General features: G+C 41.0%; 1 protein-coding gene across 3 annotated transcripts in view; it reads right to left on the bottom strand.

Annotated features, from left to right (window-relative positions):
- Positions 1-17,627, bottom strand: part of pik3c2a (phosphatidylinositol-4-phosphate 3-kinase, catalytic subunit type 2 alpha) — a 140,425-nt gene that overhangs the window by 56,323 nt on the left and 66,475 nt on the right. For all 3 annotated transcript variants that reach the window (XR_005944163.1, XM_041196872.1, XM_041196873.1), the window contains exons 5-10: positions 17,097-17,217; positions 10,140-10,251; positions 8,771-8,850; positions 8,625-8,688; positions 5,705-5,851; positions 1,646-1,691 (exon numbers count right to left, since the gene is read on the bottom strand). Coding sequence is in view for 2 of the 3 variants with exons in the window: in XM_041196872.1 (XP_041052806.1) it covers positions 1,646-1,691; positions 5,705-5,851; positions 8,625-8,688; positions 8,771-8,850; positions 10,140-10,251; positions 17,097-17,217 (570 nt within the window). In the remaining variant the exon portion in view is untranslated. The remainder of the gene's footprint in view (positions 1-1,645; positions 1,692-5,704; positions 5,852-8,624; positions 8,689-8,770; positions 8,851-10,139; positions 10,252-17,096; positions 17,218-17,627) is intronic.

The following is a 17,627-nucleotide window of genomic DNA, read 5'->3' as shown; positions in this document are numbered from 1 at the left end:
TGTTCAGGCCTTCAGCTCCGAGGTAGCTCTCTACCTTCAGGGAGCTTTCTGTGAGCGTTCGCCCGCACCCACACTGACTTCAGCGCTTGCCCTCTTCCCTTCCCCACCCCGGCAGCGCCGAGCCTTTTAGCACATGCTTCATGCTGGCTGGCCGTTAACTGGCTAGCCAGTGCGAATTCGCGGTCGGAGGCTGATCCTGGTCGGCGGTCCGTTGCCCAGTCAATCTCGGGCCCACCAATCATGCCTGCCTGCTGACCTAAAAATCATGGCCCAGATGTTTTGAAATGGTCATTGTTTTAAAATTTGCTTTAAAATATTCCTTGGCTTATTTAAGAGTGGGAGCTTGGTGCTGTTTGATTAATAGAGTTAAAAAGGGATTTCACAAAAAATAAAACATTTTAAGGGCTGCTAATTTACCACACACAGGTAACTTGATTTTAATTGACTTAAAAATGATAAGGAAAACACAGAACCATTTGCAGGTTATATTGGGGTAGTCAGTTTCTTCTTAAATTTTAAAAAATTAAAAATCTTTTAAAATGTGCCTGCATCCTTGCTCTGCAAAAAAACATATTAACCTGTGACAGCCTGCAAACAAGTGCAATTGGCTCCCAATAGTGACTGGAGTGTGGCCTGTTCTCTGGACAGTGCTGGCTTCTGGCATGATGTTTTTTTTAAAAAACTAGTGCAAAATTTGTGTTGAGTGTATATTGTGTTTAGAATTCCACAATTTTTGTCACTTATGCCATTTTTGGGTGAATTGCATGTTAAAAAAAACAACAGCACAATTGAATGGAGGCTCCACTATTAGCCTTGCAAGCTAAATTTCCATCACATTGGCATCAGCACACATTGCTTTTTCCAAACCAAGTATTAGTAACTTGCTCAATTCATAGAATCATATAGCACAGAAGGAGGTCATTCAGCCCATCGTGCCTGTATTAACTATGTGAAAGAGTTATATTTCTCCCACGCCTCTGTTCTTCCTCATAGCTCTGAAATGGGTTTCCTTCACAACTATATACCCGATTCCCTTTTGAAAGTTATTATTGGATTTGCTTCCTCCACCCTTACATTGCTGATCATAACTTGCGTTAGCACATTCTCTTCATCTCACTGTTGGTTCTTTTGTCCATTATCTTGAATTTGAGTCCTCTAATTACAGACGATATTGTCAGTTATCCCTATCTATTTGATTATAAGCCCTCAATTTTGAATATCTCCTTTAAAATGTCCCCTTAACCTTCTGTCACTAAGGAGAGAAATCCCAGCTTCTCTGTTCTGTCCATTTAACTGAAGTTTGTTATTGCTGGTATCAAGGTGCTTCCTGAAATGTGGTGCCAGAACTGGTCACAATACTCCAGCTGAAGTCAAACCAGTGATTTATAAAAGGTGTGGCATATCTTCTTTGTCATTATATTGAAGTGTCACAGTTTTGCATAATGTGAAGAAACGCCTAGAACTAGACAAATACACAGTTTTTTGGGGAAGGGTGGGACCAAGACAAAAATCAATCATATCCGTCTCAACTCTCAACAACTTGGCAGCTGTGACACTCAAAGCAATTCACAACCTTGTGAAATGTTTACACTCACAACAATCAATTCACAGACAACTGGAAAATTTTGCCTGGCAGATGACATACCATTCTTTGCACCATTAGATGAATCACCACTCTCTTTTGATTTGACCTGTGGATAAAGAACAAACTATAATTGGTTTCAAAATTTAGGATGACATAGATCTTCTTGCTAAGGTGTGAAATAAAATGCAGAAAAAAGTGTAATACAATTTAAAGGCGTGAGAATTTTTCCCATTTCAAAACAATCTAATTTAGTCATCTAAAAGTTTAGTTCAACCTGAAAACTACTTTGTTTGACAATACCAACCATTTCAACCTGCATTTATGCAGAACCTACTTTTAAAAATAAATCCCAAAGGATCCCACAATTGAGGAATAGACCCAAAAAGAGTGGCTATGGAAAATGGCTGAAGGGAAGTTTTAAGGCAGCATGGGGGTGGGGTGGGGAGAGGAGAAGAGATGTGGAAAGGTTGGCAGTTTCGGGTAGCTGGCCTTAATTGATGAAGGCTCTGCCACTGATGATACAGTGAGGAACTAAGAAGAGGATACACAACCAAACCCAAGGCCTTCAGCTCTTTATGACATTGCACTATTCTTTCACTCAAAAGGCCATTGGAAAGTTCAATTCTGTAATCCTTAACAGAATGTGAAGATTTACAAAACTGAATTCCCACACAACAGCAAAAACCAGTGAACTGAAATCTGAATATAGATCAGGCATTTCAAAATGCTTTTCAGATGCTGCATTTCGGAAAGTTAACTCATTTGAAGTACCAAAATCATTTCATTTTCCTTCTGCTATCTATTGCTCACGCCTAATGTATTTGGAATGATCTCAGAAATACTGTTTTTCGATAATCCCCATGGGACATGAAAATGGAAGCAATCATTAAATTGGACACAATGCTCATATCTAATTAATTTGCACTGAGTTGAATCTAATATGGATACATTTCATGGAAATAAATTCTGAAAACCAATGAACCTACAAAGCCAATGTTCAAAGAGAGGATACCAGTTTCACAAAGCTTGAACAGCTAAAAATAAAATTTAACCCAGGACTTCAAGTTTATTCACAATCACTTTTCATTTGGAATTAAGCGTAGCACTTGCCAGCAGCACTGTATTTGGTTTCGACAAAAAAGACAATAATTGATTGGCCTTTGAACCTTTTGCCAAAATTTCTGTAGTGACATCAAGGAGATCTCAAGCAGGAAACACAACTTGACTGCAGCGCTAATCAGCAAAACTACTCTAGTTACTATAACCGAACCACTTGAATGGAGAATTAAATCAGTTGGCAGAAAAGTAACACTCGTACAAGTGTCAGGCAATGACCATTTCCAACAGGAGAAAATCCAACCATCACCCCTTGATGTTCAATGGCATTACCATCACTGAATCACCCTCTAACAACATCCTGGGGGTTATCATTGACCAGAAACTGAACTGGACTAGCCATATAAATACTGTGGTTACAAGAGCAGGTCAGAAGCTAGGAATCGTGCAACAAGTAACTCACCTCCTGACTCCCCAAAGTCGGTCCGCCATCTACAAGGTGCAAGTCAGGAGTGGGATGGGATACTCCCCACTTGCCTGGATGAGTGCAGCTCCCAAAACACTCAAGAAGCTTGACATCATCCAGGAAAAAGCAGCCTGTTTGATCCGCATCACATCCACAAACATTCACCGCCACCGACTCACAGTAGCAGCAGTACATACCATCTATAAGATGTGCTGCAGGAATTCACCAAGGCTCCTTCGACAGCACCTTCCAAACCCACAATCACTACCATCCAGAAGGACAGGAGCAACAGATGGATGAGAACACCAACATCTGTAAGTTCCCCTCCAAGTCACTCACCATCCTGACTTGGAACTATATCACTGTTCCTTCACTGTCACTGGGTCAAAATCTTGGAACTCCCTTCCTAACAGCACTGTAGGTATACCTACACCACATGGACTGCAGCAGTTCAAGGGGGCAGCTCACCACCACCTTCTCAAGAACAACTAGAGATGGGGAATAAATGCTGGCCCAGCCAGTGAAGCCCATTTCCTGTGAATGAACAAAACAAAAAACAGCAAGATTGAATGAGGGTGATGTGATTAAACAAAAACAAAAAAATCATACAGAAAGAGTGAGAGTCGGAAAACAGTGATGGAGATCATCAGAGAGCAGAACGAGGACTTGGATGAATTTGAGGCATTGGGGGTTGGAAGCCAAAATATGTTAGCAACGATCAAGATCGTGAGGGTTGCAGGATTTGGTATGTGATAGGGTATGGGCAGCAGAGTTTAGGATGAACTGAAGGATGCAGGATGCCAGGTAAGAAAGCACTGTATTAGAAATGAGCAAGGAATGGGTGCAAATGAGCAGAGGTTGAGTGATGTGAAGGTAAAAGTAGGATGCCATTGTGCTGGTGGATATATGGGGGTTAGAAATGCAGCTTGGGATCACAGAGGAAGCAGATTGCAAAATGTCGAATCTTTCTTACAAAAAACATACCTAATAGTTTTTTAACTCATTTATACCATGTGTTTCAATGGTCCTCTCTGGTAATTTATTCTCCAACTTTATTTTTTGGTAGTTATTTAGTTTGACTTAATTTCTTGTTCATAATTTTTAAAAAATCATCACATGGTATTTGAAGCCTTTAGTACTGAGACCAAATAAACAAAGTTCTTCAGAACTTCCAAAGAAGAGTCATATTGGACTCAGTTTTAACTATGTTTCTCTCTCCATAGAGGCTGCCAGACCTTCAGATTTCCAGCGTTCGCAGCATCTTGCTTTTATTATAGTACAGAGGACAATTTGTTGGAATACAAAAATACTACCATGCTTTAAAATGCAGATATTCTTCAAATTACTCGTCTATTAATGAAGGAAAACCCCTTTAGATAGTTAGGCTAAAAATAAATGACCAGCTTCAGGGGATGATGTGATTAACTATGTTAAGGGTAAGTGGATTCACAACTTCCTCTTCTGGAATTTATATTGAAACATGATTGGCTTCCTTTTAACATAAATCTTTCCCTTCTCAAATTAGAACCCAAAGTGATGTCCTATGACGAGTAATAAATTAGACTGGAAGACTAATAGATGTCATCCATCACGTTCTAAAATATTTTCCATATATATGGAATTTTTGCCACATTATTTGCATTTTACATGGACTGAACTGTGAAATGTTTGTACTAATTATACTGATGGGGCTTTATCTTCAATAAAGTTGCCAAAAAATCTCAATTCTGCTCAAATTGCAAATCCAATCAGAAGCACAATCCGATCTGCTTCAAAAGTGCTACAATCCTCAGCTGTCAGGTGATGACAGTCCAGCAACACAATTATTTTGTGTGCCATGGCACTTGAATTTTAAGGTCTTAGTTGCTGATTGTTCAACATTGACACTGTAGTGGAACGGCTCCACATGAATGGATGGAGATTGATTTCAATGGGCAAGAACCATTGTATTGTGTGACTATCAGTATAAGAATTACCAACCGAAAATTCTTTTTGATGGCCAGAAAAGGGAGGTTAAGGTTAAAAATATAATACTCCACCCTGAGTGACATAGCAGCCACTTCTTTGAAGAAAAGTAGGTTTAGTTGAAGTTGTACTCAGTAAAAGTTCAACAACCAAACAAGTGATAACAGTGCCCATTTTGAATCCGTTTAGACTGTGCCAAAATCAATGATAGTGCTTTTTGAAAAAAAAGCAGACTAATATGATCACATGACTATAGAGAAACATTTGCCACTGTACCTGATTTGACAAAGAATTAGGCTAATGTGATAAATCAGTTATGCTAGGGACCACCCAAGTATCTTTGTCCTTCAGATCATTACTTGCCCACCCCTTTCATGTGTGAGCTACACTGTTCAAACGCTGCACTCAGCTGAACTCTGTACACCCTGCAGAAGAGAGTCTCTATTTTATTCTTGGGAAAGAAATAGAAAACAAACTTAATTAATCAAGAAAGATCAACAGGAATTATCACTTTACACATTTTAACTACTAGGAAAATATCTAGTCTGCTATTGGCAAACTTATCGTGGGAGAAGAGATATTTGATTTTCAGCAAACGGATCAGAAATTCATGCAAAAGTCAATCAGCCTACCTCAACAGTTTTACTTTTTGGTAGATTAACGGTGCGTTTTAGTTTCTTTACAGCATCAGTGATGGCCTTTGTCTCTGCACCATCTAGTGCACTGCAAATATCCTTTACAGATTGAATAATCTGTTCCACCATTTTGTACTGTTTCCCCTGTTAAAATCAAGCAGGAACATTGAGGTATTAACTTCAACAACTATGCACATGGTACAAATACAAGTGATAACTTTAATTGAACACAATATTAGGAGCTCCATCCTCACATTTTTATTCTAATATAATACAAAAGGTGCAACTGAGATGCTCATCGTTCAATATAAGAATGGCACACAAAATCATATGCATGAACTATTCGTTCTGCATGAGTGTTAATATGGGATAAGCCATGCCACTAAACTTGGCTGATGCTTTTCTTTAAAAAAAACATTTAAACACAAAATGTTAACAATATCCAAGGGGCAAAAAATAGGGAGATTTGATTTTATATAGCACTTTTCACAATCACTGGATGTCTCAAAGCACTGTTTGGCCAATGAAATACTTTGAAGTGTAGTCACTGTTGTAATGTAGGAAACATAGCAACCAATTTGGGATTAGTAAACTGCCACAAACAACAAAGTGATAATTACCAGATAATCCATTTTCTTTTTGAGATGTTGCATGAGGGCCAGGACAATGGGGATAACTCCTGCTCTTCTTCAAAAAAGTGCCATTAGGATCATTTACATCCATCCAAGCAGGCAGAAGGGGCCTCAGTTTAATGTCTCATCTGAAAGTCTGCGCCTGACAGTACAATTCTTCCTCAGTACTGCACTGGAGCGTCAGCCTCAATATTCGTGTTCAAGCCCTAGAGTGGGACTTGAACCCAGTACCTTGTGATTCAGAGGCGAGTATGCTACCAACTGAGGCAAAGCTGACACATCTTTGCTTCCAAAAACACAATCTCACTTTTGCATCACTATAGCCAATACAGACAGCTGTGATTGGAAATAAATTCTTGCCAGTTTTCCTCAGCTTGGAAGCCCCAGCAACTTGACATGTGAGGAAGAAATTGGCAATCTCTCACATCATTTGGATATGCACTCAAGTACAACAATGCTGAATACTTCATTGCTACTTTGAAGTTCACTATTGAAGGTCACCTATGTTCAGATTCCTACTGGGAAACCTCCACATCATCATATGCTGGTCAGCTAACAAGCTGATGTGCGCATAACTGGCTAGGCCAACATTTGCTCATTCCTAATTGCCCTTGTGAAGGTGGTGTTGTACCACCATAGCTCATATATTGCAGGTACACCCACTGTGGTAGGGAGGGAGTTACAGGATTTTGATCCAGCAATGGTGAAGGAGCTTGGAGTGGAACTTACACATGCTGGTCTTCTTGTGCATCGGCTACCCTTGCCATTCTAGGTGGTAGGAGTCGTGCATTTGGACAGTGCAATTGTGGGAAGGAGTGAATGTTTGGCGTGGGAGATGTGCCAATCAAGCGTGCTGCTGTGTTCTGGGTGGTTCCAAGTTTCTTCAGTGTTGTTGGAACTGCACTCATCCAGGCAAGTTAAGAGTATTCCACACTCCCAACTTGTGCCTTGTAGATGGAGGATAGGCTTTGGGGAGTCAGGTGCCAAATTACTTGCCGCAGAATTCACACACTCTGATCTGCTCTTGTAGCCACAGTATTTATATCACTGATCCAGTTCAGTTTCTGTTCAATAGTAATCCCCAGGATGTTGATGTTGGGGTAGTTCAGCAATGGTAATGCCATTAAACTTTAAGGGAAAATGGGTAACTTCTCTATAGTTGGAGATGGTCATTAGCTAGCACTTGTGTGGCATGAATGTTACTTGCCACTTATCAGCCCAAGCCAGAATATTGTCCAGGTGTTGCTTCATGCAGACATGGATTACAGTAACTGAGGAGTCGTCAATGGCATTTATCATTGTGAAATCAATAGTGAACATCCCCACTTCAGACCTTATGCTGGAGGGTGAAGCAGCTGAAGGGCCTTTCTTGGAGGAATTCCTGCAGCAATACCGCACTGGATGTCTTTGTCTTAAAAACAAAAAAACTGTGGATGCTGGAAATCCAAAACAAAAACAGAATTACCTGGAAAAACTAAGCAGGTCTGGCAGCATCGGCGGAGAAGAAAAGAGTTGACGTTTCGAGTCCTCATGACCCTTCAACAGAACTTGAGTGAATCCAAGAAAGGGGTGAAATATAAGCTGGTTTAAGGTTTGTGTCGGCGGTGGGGGGGACGACACCTTAAACCAGCTTATATTTCACCCCTTTCTTGGACTCGAACTCATGTTCTGTCGAAGGGTCATGAGGACTCGAAACGTCAACTCTTTTCTTCGCCGATGCTGCCAGACCTGCTGAGTTTTTCCAGCTAATTCTGTTTTTGTCTTAAATCAACTTCCTGGATCCAGATGCCTTGGAAAATAGCCCAATCCAAGAAAATTACATACTCAAGCTAATTTGAGAGAATTTCTTCAGATATAGATCTCAAATGGAGGTTACAAATGGTCAAGATCTGAGCATCTTTGACACAAGAAATTCCTCTCCCATTCTGGAATGGCTGTCAATTATAACAGGCCTCAAGACTGCTTTGTTACGCCATCATGAAGACGACTGAAAATCCATGGCTACTCCCATTATTTTCCAATCCAATTATCTAAACTTAATCCCTCCCCATCCCTCTTCAAATCATGGATGTCTCATGTATAACCAATCTGAAGAACACACTCTGTTCTGAGTATTTAACCACAGTCCTACTTTCTGACATACATATCACACAGTTTCCTAGTTTCTCAACTAAGTTTAGACATGTGTAGGTCTGAACTTCATTTGGTCATCTACCTGTACCATCTCATATTCTAATTTTTTAAGTGCCAGAGAAAATCATACTTCATATCAAATTAATACTTACTTCTCTATGAAGGCATGCCTTTGTACGATTATGATAAACTTCCAGAAGCACAGCAAGACGTTGCCTAGGCAAAAAAGTACATATTTATAAGTGGCCAAGTCGAGGAAACAGTGAATGATAGTTTAGATACTGAATGAATATTTTACCTTGTAATAATTTCTTTGAAGGGCTTTTCCACCTGGCAGAGGTATTTCTCGAGATCGGTAGGTGTCTCATCATCGTCTGCCTGTTCATTTATAGATTTGTGAGATTACCAATTTTCATCAAGGCTGATAATTACTGGCTACACCCCATCCTCAAGAATGACGAGGCAATATTTACTGAGTATTTTCTTTATAAGGTCTATAACAAAATTTGCATTACATTCTGTAACTGAGTATCTTATGCTTAAGTTCTAATACTATTGCTGTCTACTTCAATAAACAAAGCAATAAAACATGTACCTTTACTCTGGGATCTACTTGCCAATTTGGATACTATTTTTGTCGAGATAAAATGGGCATGAAATAAGGATGCAATAAATGCCAAAATCAAAGGTAAAAATGGGGGTGAATGAGATCAATTTACATGACCCAGGATTGCCAAAACAAATTTGAGGCAAGTTATGGGAAAATGGACAAAGCATTCAGCAGCATCCTAAGGGAGGGGGGTGGTGGTGGTGGTGGTGGTTGGGGGGTGGGGGGGGGGGGGGGGGGGGGGGGGGGGTGCGGGGGAACAGAACCATGTACTGTAAGTGCCAAATGTTACATCAAACCTATGAAGCTAAAAATATAGTGCTGTATACTGCAACTTAAGACTTCTCATTCAAAAAAAAACAATCCTAAAAAGTGGCATTTGCAAGTGGACTTGAAAGTCCCTTGTTACTGTGGAATTCACAGAAGTTAATCAGTGCTCTGACAGCAAGATGTTAAATAAAAACTGGGAGATCAAGACTGTTTTGTTCAAATTAAAGACATTGTAGAAACATGTGGTAGAAAATAGCATTGGATTAATTTCAAACACTTCAATAAAGCAAACCTTTGCACTGTTTCAAAAAGATAAATCCTTAGAGAAACGTTTGCCCCCACCTTTTTGGGGCAGCGTGTGTTTAAGCAAAATGCAGGTAATAAACAACTGTTTGACACTTTGGAAACACATGGTCAACATCAAAAGTTATGGAGGTTAGATTCAGAGTGCCTATAGGCACAGTGAAGCTAATTCTATTCTGTCCCAAGGAAGTTCCTCAGTCCCAAATTCAGAACATACTCACTGCCACAATAGCAGCATTTGCATTTCCCAAGCAGCCACTGTTACAAACCAAATATATTGACTTTTTTGGTGCTGAAATCCATTGACCAATAGAAACTAGATTGAGACAGTCAATTCATTGCATTCAAGCATTGTTGTACCAGGTCTGATCACAACACTATAAAAAGAAAAGGTTGAAGCTAGTTTGAGTTAGGAGTCTGTGCTACTTCCAAACCATAATGGATGGCCCAAAAAAAACACATAATTGAACTGATAAATTGTGCTCACCGTGCGGGCTAGGGCTCTGGAAATTGTACTGTGGTTTAATAATTGTAGCTTGATCTCAGTGTCACATTTTCGACAATTCTGAATATATTCGTGGCTTCCTAAGCAGTGGTTGCTGTAACATATATATGAGGAAACATCAGACATTTAAAATTACATTTCATGTTTTGTGAAATGTCCAGAACTATACCCTTAGGAACAACTACACATGCAAGTCCAAAAGTAATAACTTGTATTTATATAGTACGTTTAACATGACAAAAATATCTCAAGGTGCTTCACAGGGGTGTCATTTTGTTTTATGGTGCCAAGTCACACAAGGAAATATTAGGGAAGATGATCCTGCAGCTTGAGAATACGCAGGGGACAGAGGGAATGAGTGACTACCAGGCAGTCAAGAAAAAAATATGCAGGAGCACCCCCTCAGGTCTCCAACCAGTACTGGATTCTGAATACTGATGAAAGAAGTGATGGTTCATCTGGGAAGTGCAGCCAGAGTCAGGAAAGATGAACAGTCAGGGTCCTGGTCTAAATTTAGGGAGCAATGCAGGAAATTTGCAAGCAGGAACATAAAATTAGTCATTTCCCGATTGCTCCCATTACAATGCCCAAGTGAGTATGAAATAGGAGGGTAGAGCAAATGAACGTGTGGCTGGAGTGATGGTGGAAGGAGGGCTTTAGATTCTTGGGACATTGGGATTGGTTCTGGGGTGGGGGGAGTGGGAAATGGGAACTGTACAGGGAGGATATGTTGCACTTAAAACAGAGCTAGGATCAGTTTCCTTGTGGGATGATTTGCTAGTGCTACTGGGGAGGATTTAAAAACTAACAGCAGGGATGAGAACCAGGGGGCTACCTAGGTGCAAAAAACACTGGGAGACAAAAATAACACAATAGAGTAGGAAATATTAGGTGGGTTCAGCATATGAGGGAAAAAATAAAGTCTACATTATCATTACTGTGCATGTGAGAGTGTATGGAGCATGGTAAATAAGATTGATGAGTTCCAGATGCAAATAGCCATGTGAAAATATGATGTTGTGGCGATAACAGAGACCTAACTCAAAGAAAAGACAGGACTGGGTATCAAATATTCCTGGATGCAAGGGGCAGAATTTTGCCCTTGTTGTGCAGGATTGGCAGGAGGGGTCGGGAAGCAATCGGCACCACACCGCACTTTCACGCTGTGGGCTAATTAAGGCCTGCCTAGCGTGATATGCGAGCAGCAGCGCTGAGCACTACCTGTTCGGTTTGTGTGTGGGGGGGGGGGGGGGGGGGGGGGGGGGGGGGGGGGGGGGGGGGGGGGGTGGAAACGAGCAAGCCGAGCGTGAACTTCACGCACATGTGCGAGTGAGCACTGCATAATCTCCTTGAGGCACGGAGCTGCCTCAGGAAGAAGAGATATTTTTTTTTTAAAATAAGTTAATTTTTTTGTAATAAAACATGCCCCTCATGTGACTCTGACATGTTTTTAATGAAAAAAAAAAAGTTTTTATTTTATTTGCTGTTGGAAGCCTCACGCCGCTCGTGGATGTGGTTTCCAAAAGAAATGCAAAGGCCATTTGGCCTTTTCCCCTGCCCGCCAACTGTTAGGTTGGATGGGCAGCGAAAAATTTATGTTAATTGCTAACTTAATGGCCTTAATTGTCACCGGGCGTGCTGCCTGCTCTGGTGTGTGCCTGCCGACCCAACTACCGCGCGACTGTGCGTTGACGCCAGCATGCTCAGCCAACATCAACACTTGTCATTTCACGCTCGAGCAAGTTGGCCGCGCTCCCGCCCACCGAGTGAAAATTTCTGCCCTAGGTGTTCTAGAAAGATAGAAAAGGAAGGAGACGATGGGTGGCAGTATTAATTGAGGAAAACCTTACAATACTGGAGAGAGAGAGGGGATGCCCCAGTGGGGTCAAAGGCAGAATCTTTTTGGCTACGGAACTAGAAAAGTACAATTACATTACTTGATGGAGTCTATAGGCTGCTAACTGGTGGAAAAGATGTAGAGGAACAAATTTTGAAAGGAAATTATAGAGCAGTACAAGAGTTAGAGTTGTTATAATGTGGGGCTTCAATTGCCCAAATATTGACTGGGACAGTAATAATGAAAGGGTAGAGAGGGGCAAGAGTACCTCGTGTGTGTTCAGGAGAATTTTCTACAGCAGTATGTTTCCAGTCCCAATGAGGAAGGAGGCATTGCTGGACCTGGTTCTTAGGAATGAGGTGGACCAAGTGAATCAGGTGTCAGTAGGGGAACATTTAAAAATGACAGTGATTATTGTACCATAAGGTTTAGGTTACCTATGATAAAGGACAAGGAGGATCCAAACTAATAGTAGTTAACTGGAGCAAAACCAACTTCAGTGTGGTAAGGATGGATCTTAAATTGGAATCAAAGGTTAGCAGGCAAACCTAACTAAACGATGGGCTGTCTTTGGTTCAAGTGCAGTCAAGGCATATTCCTTCGAAGTGTAAAAGGTAGAGCAAACAAACCCAGAACTCCTTGGATGATGAAAAAGGCAAGGAAGAAAAAAAAAAGTATGTCTATGGCACATGTCAGTTGACTAATACAATTGAGAATCAGGCTGAATATACAAAATTCAGAAAGGAACTGAAAAAAGTATGAGAAGCAACGAGAGAATACGAGAAGAGACTGGCAGATTACGTAAAAGGATATCCAACAGTCTTTTGTAGGCATAAAAAGGAAAAGGATGGCAAGGGAAGTAGTGTGGCCAATTAGGGACCAAAAAGGGCATTTACGCACAGGCGCAGGAGGCATGGCTGAGGTATTAAATAAATACTTTGCATCTGTCTTTACTAAGGCAAAAGATGCTGCCCAGGCCACGGTGAAAGAGGAGGTAGTTCAGGCACTGTAAGGGTTTAAAACTGATTAGGAGGCATTGGATAGGCTGTTTGTACTTAAAGTTGATGGGGCACCAGGACCAGATGAAAGGTATCCAAGGATATTGAAGAAAGTGAGATGGAAAGTGCAGAGGCACTGGCCATAATTTTTCTTAGACTCAGGAATGGAAACTGCAAATGTTACATCCTTGTTAAAAAAAAGGGTGTAAAGATAAGCCCAGCAACTACAGGCCAGTCAGTTTAACCTTGGTGGAACATGGGGCAGAAGTTGCCCTTGGTGGGCGTGCGGGCCCCACTGGCTCGGCGGCAGGCAGACAGCTGACCCCCACTGCTGAAACGGGGCCTGCAGCCATTTTGAGTGGGCGGGCCAATCAATTAAGGCCCGCCCAGCAACCTTCCTGACAGGAAGCGCTATGCGTTTCCCGTGCTGGGGGACGTGGGGGGGGAGGGATTCCCCAGCTGTCAAAGTATGCTCTTTTGCGCATGCATGCGAAAGAGCGCACTGCTCCCTGAGACTAAGTGCTGTCTCAGGGAGATTAATGACAGGTTAAAAAACAGAAAAATAAAAATATTATTAACATATCCTCCTCATGTGACAATGTCACACGAGATGGGCCATGTTAACAAAAATGACAAACTTTATTAAACTTTTAAAAAACGGACATGAAACCTCATCCTGCCAGTGGATGAGGTTTCGTGTATTATCAGGAGCCCTCTGGGGCTCCTGGCCTGCCCGCCAGCCTTAAAGGTTGGACAGGCAGGGTCTTTAATGATCTTAATTGGCCATTGACAGGTCAGCGGGCGGACAGCTGATTTTGCTGTCCGCTCCCTTCCTAAAAATTTAAAAGGGACTGGGATGACATTGGGGGTTCATCCCACGTCATTGTCCTGTCGGCGAGCGGGCCCCACCCCCAAATCGCCGAGGGGAAAATTCTGGCCACGGAGTGTGGTAGAGGCAAGATCAATTAAGCCTTCAAAAGGGATTGGATCATTATCTGAAAAAGAAGAATTTGCAGGGCTACAGGGAAAAGGCAGGGGAGTGAATCCTTCAGTGGGCCAGCACAGAAACAATGGGCTGAATGGTCCCATTCTGTTTTGTAACTTTTCTATTATTCTATTCTATGAAAAATTTGGTTAAGGAGGTAGACTTTAAGAACTGTCTTAAAGGAGTAAAGAAACAGAGGGGTGTAGGACAAACTTCCAGGAACTTGGAAGGTGGCATTGAAAGTACAGCCACGAATTGGGGTTGTGCTGGACACTGAATCAGATGAGCGCAGACATCTGATGGTTTTGGAGCTGGAAGTGATTAGAGATAGGCAGTGCAGGATTTAAAAACAAGGATGGGGAGTTTAAAATGGAAGTATTTCTTAACCAGGAAGTCAGCGAAAACAGGGGTGACAGCTAAAAGGAATTTGATGCGAGTTAGGACATGGGCAGAGGCTTGGAGAATCTCAAGTTTGTGGAGGGTAAAACATGGAAACCTGGCCAGGAGTCTGTTGGAATAGTCCATACCTGGAGGTAACAAAGGCATGGATGAGTGCTTCAAGCAGCAGATGAGCTGAGGCAGGGGCCAAGTTGGGCATCGTTAGGGAGTTAGAAATGGGTGGTCTTGGTGATGTTGCAGGTGTGTGGTTGAAAGCTTAATGCAGGGTCAAAAATAACACCAAAGCTGCAAAGAGTGTGAAGAGTCCTGTTCAGCCTTAGGCATTTGCCAGGGACAGGAATGAAATTGGTGGCTAGGGAGTGGAATCTGTAGCAGGGGTCAAAGGCAATGGCTTGTCTTCCCAATATTTAGTTGGAGGAAATTTCTACTCATCCAGTACTGAATGCTGGATAACCAGTCTGAGTCAAGTGATCTGATGGTGGTGACATAATGCTGGATGTCAAAAAATGTTGCGTTTTCAGACAATATCACCAAGGGGCAGCACATAGATGAGAAATAGGAAGGAGCCAAGGAATTGTCCTCGGGTAACACCAGAGTTAATGCTGCGGGCACAGAAAGAGAAGCCATTACATGTGATGCTATGGCCATAATAAGAGAGACAAGAATGAAACCAGGTAAGTGCAATCCCGCACACAGAAGTGGAGAGGCATTGGCAGAAGATGGTGTTATCCACAATGTCAAAGCCTGGGGGTGGGGGAAGAAAAAGAGGGATAGTTTACTTTTGTCACTGTCACAGTGGATGTCATTTGTGACTTTGAGAAGCATGGCACAGTAACGTGGCAGGAACAGAAACCTGATCGCAGGAATTCAAACACTGGGTTCTGGGAAAAATGGACATGAATTTGGGGTGGACAACACTGACACTAAAATGCATGCAGTACCCACATAGTCTACAAATTGGCCTCAGGAAAACTTGGTTGATTCAGAGTTCAGCAGTTAAACTGAGATAAGGAGAGTTTCAGGCCAGAGCACTGTAAATTTTCACTATATAAATAATAAATCAAATACTGGAGTTTAATTTGTTCCACACAATTTTCCATTTTAGAATTTGCTACAGTCCATTGCCTTTAACATCACTGCAAGTTGTATATCATAGCCTTGGCTTTCTTCATAGAATTTTCCAAAAGGAAAGGGCCATAAGTAGGTCACGAGCATACAACAAAATCCTAGGGTTTTCTTTTAATCTTAAAAATGATTCTTCAGAGTTAATTTCATGTATCTCAGTAGTTCTAATAGACACTTCATTTGCTCATAAGCTTAGCTTAATTTTTCTACAATCATTCAAGCATTAGAAGATTTTAATGCAATTCAGCTGGATGGAAGAAACTTAAAGAAGAATCTAGAAAAAGGCAATCCTTTACTTGTGCATAAATTTTCAAGCCAACAACTTAAATGGAGGAAAATTTAATTTTATTGTCACATTTGGAATGTGGCCCCTAATCAAGGCGAATATTACATAGTTTCTCAGGCTTGCACAACATATTTCAACACTCAGTCCTAAATCTAACCACCCAGTCCCCTGCTGCTTTCAGAAATTAAAGTGGAAGAGGCCAAAAGCTGAGGTCAGTTGCTGAAATTAATTAACACACCCATGTCAGATATTGAAAAATGACAGCACACAATCAGATGGTCAGTTACCACAAAGATTTTTTTAAAATAGCTAATGAAAAATGAGTATGGATATTAAAAACGTTAGAAAGCCCTACCCTTCAGTGCACCTTAAGTAAAACCAACAGAAAAAGTACAATATAGGCCCAAAGGAAATCAAGTGATTGCGGGGGAAAGAAACAAAGTGGGGGGGGAAAAAGACTTTACTGTTGCCTAGCGTCAGTGGTCAGATGACACAGTAAAAGAAAAAGATCAGCGTGCGCCAGTGAGAGAAGACAGGAACGTTAAGCTCTCTGATAAGAAAGACAACAAGGCTATTGGGGATAGTAGTTGACTGAATAGTCAGTTATAGAATTCAGTAAAGTGATCAATTTAGCAGAGGCGCTACTGGAAGACTGACATTAGGGAACTCATTTGTTTGTTCTGTAATTGAAGAAACAGTGAATTTGGAGTGTTCTTCGGGTATCCTGAGATACAAGTTGGGTGAAAAACATCGAGAATGCTCAGGAATTCACCGGAAGAATACCGTTTGCAATTGTACCAGTTCCATGCAAGAAACCTTTGTGGTAACCTGGTGGTAACTCCTTGCTGGTTTCGGTGTCTGTAAACATATTGCTGGGGTAAAGGAATAGCATGAATTTGAAACATCTTCATGTGTTTGTATCAAGATCTCTCCAACCTTTTTGTCTGGTGTAATATAGTTCATTTTACCTTGTTTTATAAATATTTTATTATTTGTTTTAAAAGTTCATCAGCAGACTACTGTAAATTTGTTCAGTACCTTTCCTCTATGGCATCTATCAAGCCAGGTTTTGCTCTGGGATCTGACTTGTCCAGTATTATCAGCTGGGAGCATAACAAGTGTGCAGAGTCAAGGTGTTGCACCCATTCAAAAACTCATACAAGAAATTTAACCAAGTCAAATAAGCAACTCAGACAATTGTGTTTTACTGATAAAATTATTCAAATGAAAGTACCAATTTTCAAAGAGAAAATTCACACATCAAATGATAATATGGAGAAGCATGAGTAAGTGTTTTTGAGCCTCTTACTTCTGCAAGACTTCCTCCTGTCCACAGACTTTCAGTATGTAGCTGCCAATGTCAACTTTATTTAGGTCATCATGAGCCCAGCACAGAGCCTGCATTATAATAAGCTCTACGTGGGAGCTCACTGTAAAAAAAAACAAGAATTTCAAGATTAATATAATACAATAAAAAGGGCATAAGAATCATTTGAACCTATTTCACATCAGTAATTTTATACTGGACAGAATGAATAACTTAAAACAATAATAATAAATTCAGTCTTTATCTCCCGGTTTGCAGTGCTATCTCCATGGTGATTTTAAACTGAAGTCACAATATATTAAGAAAACAATAGTTACTAGTACTTTTCCTTTTCAAGGGCAACATGAATGACCAGTAAAACAATCAACTAGTTTTGCCCGTATCAAACATGTAACTTCATCCAAAAAATCTATAGTTACTGAAACATTCTAAGACATTCAGCTGTTAAAAGCCTTCTTAAAGAATCTACAAAAATGAAGACCAATGTTCCACAAAGTTGCACAGCTCCTGGAG

Source organism: Carcharodon carcharias, chromosome 10 (assembly GCF_017639515.1).
Source record: "Carcharodon carcharias isolate sCarCar2 chromosome 10, sCarCar2.pri, whole genome shotgun sequence".
NCBI classification, from domain to species: Eukaryota; Metazoa; Chordata; class Chondrichthyes; order Lamniformes; family Lamnidae; genus Carcharodon; species Carcharodon carcharias.
The sequence above is the reverse complement of the archived record's forward strand: the minus strand, read 5'-3'. Positions and strand labels throughout refer to the sequence as shown.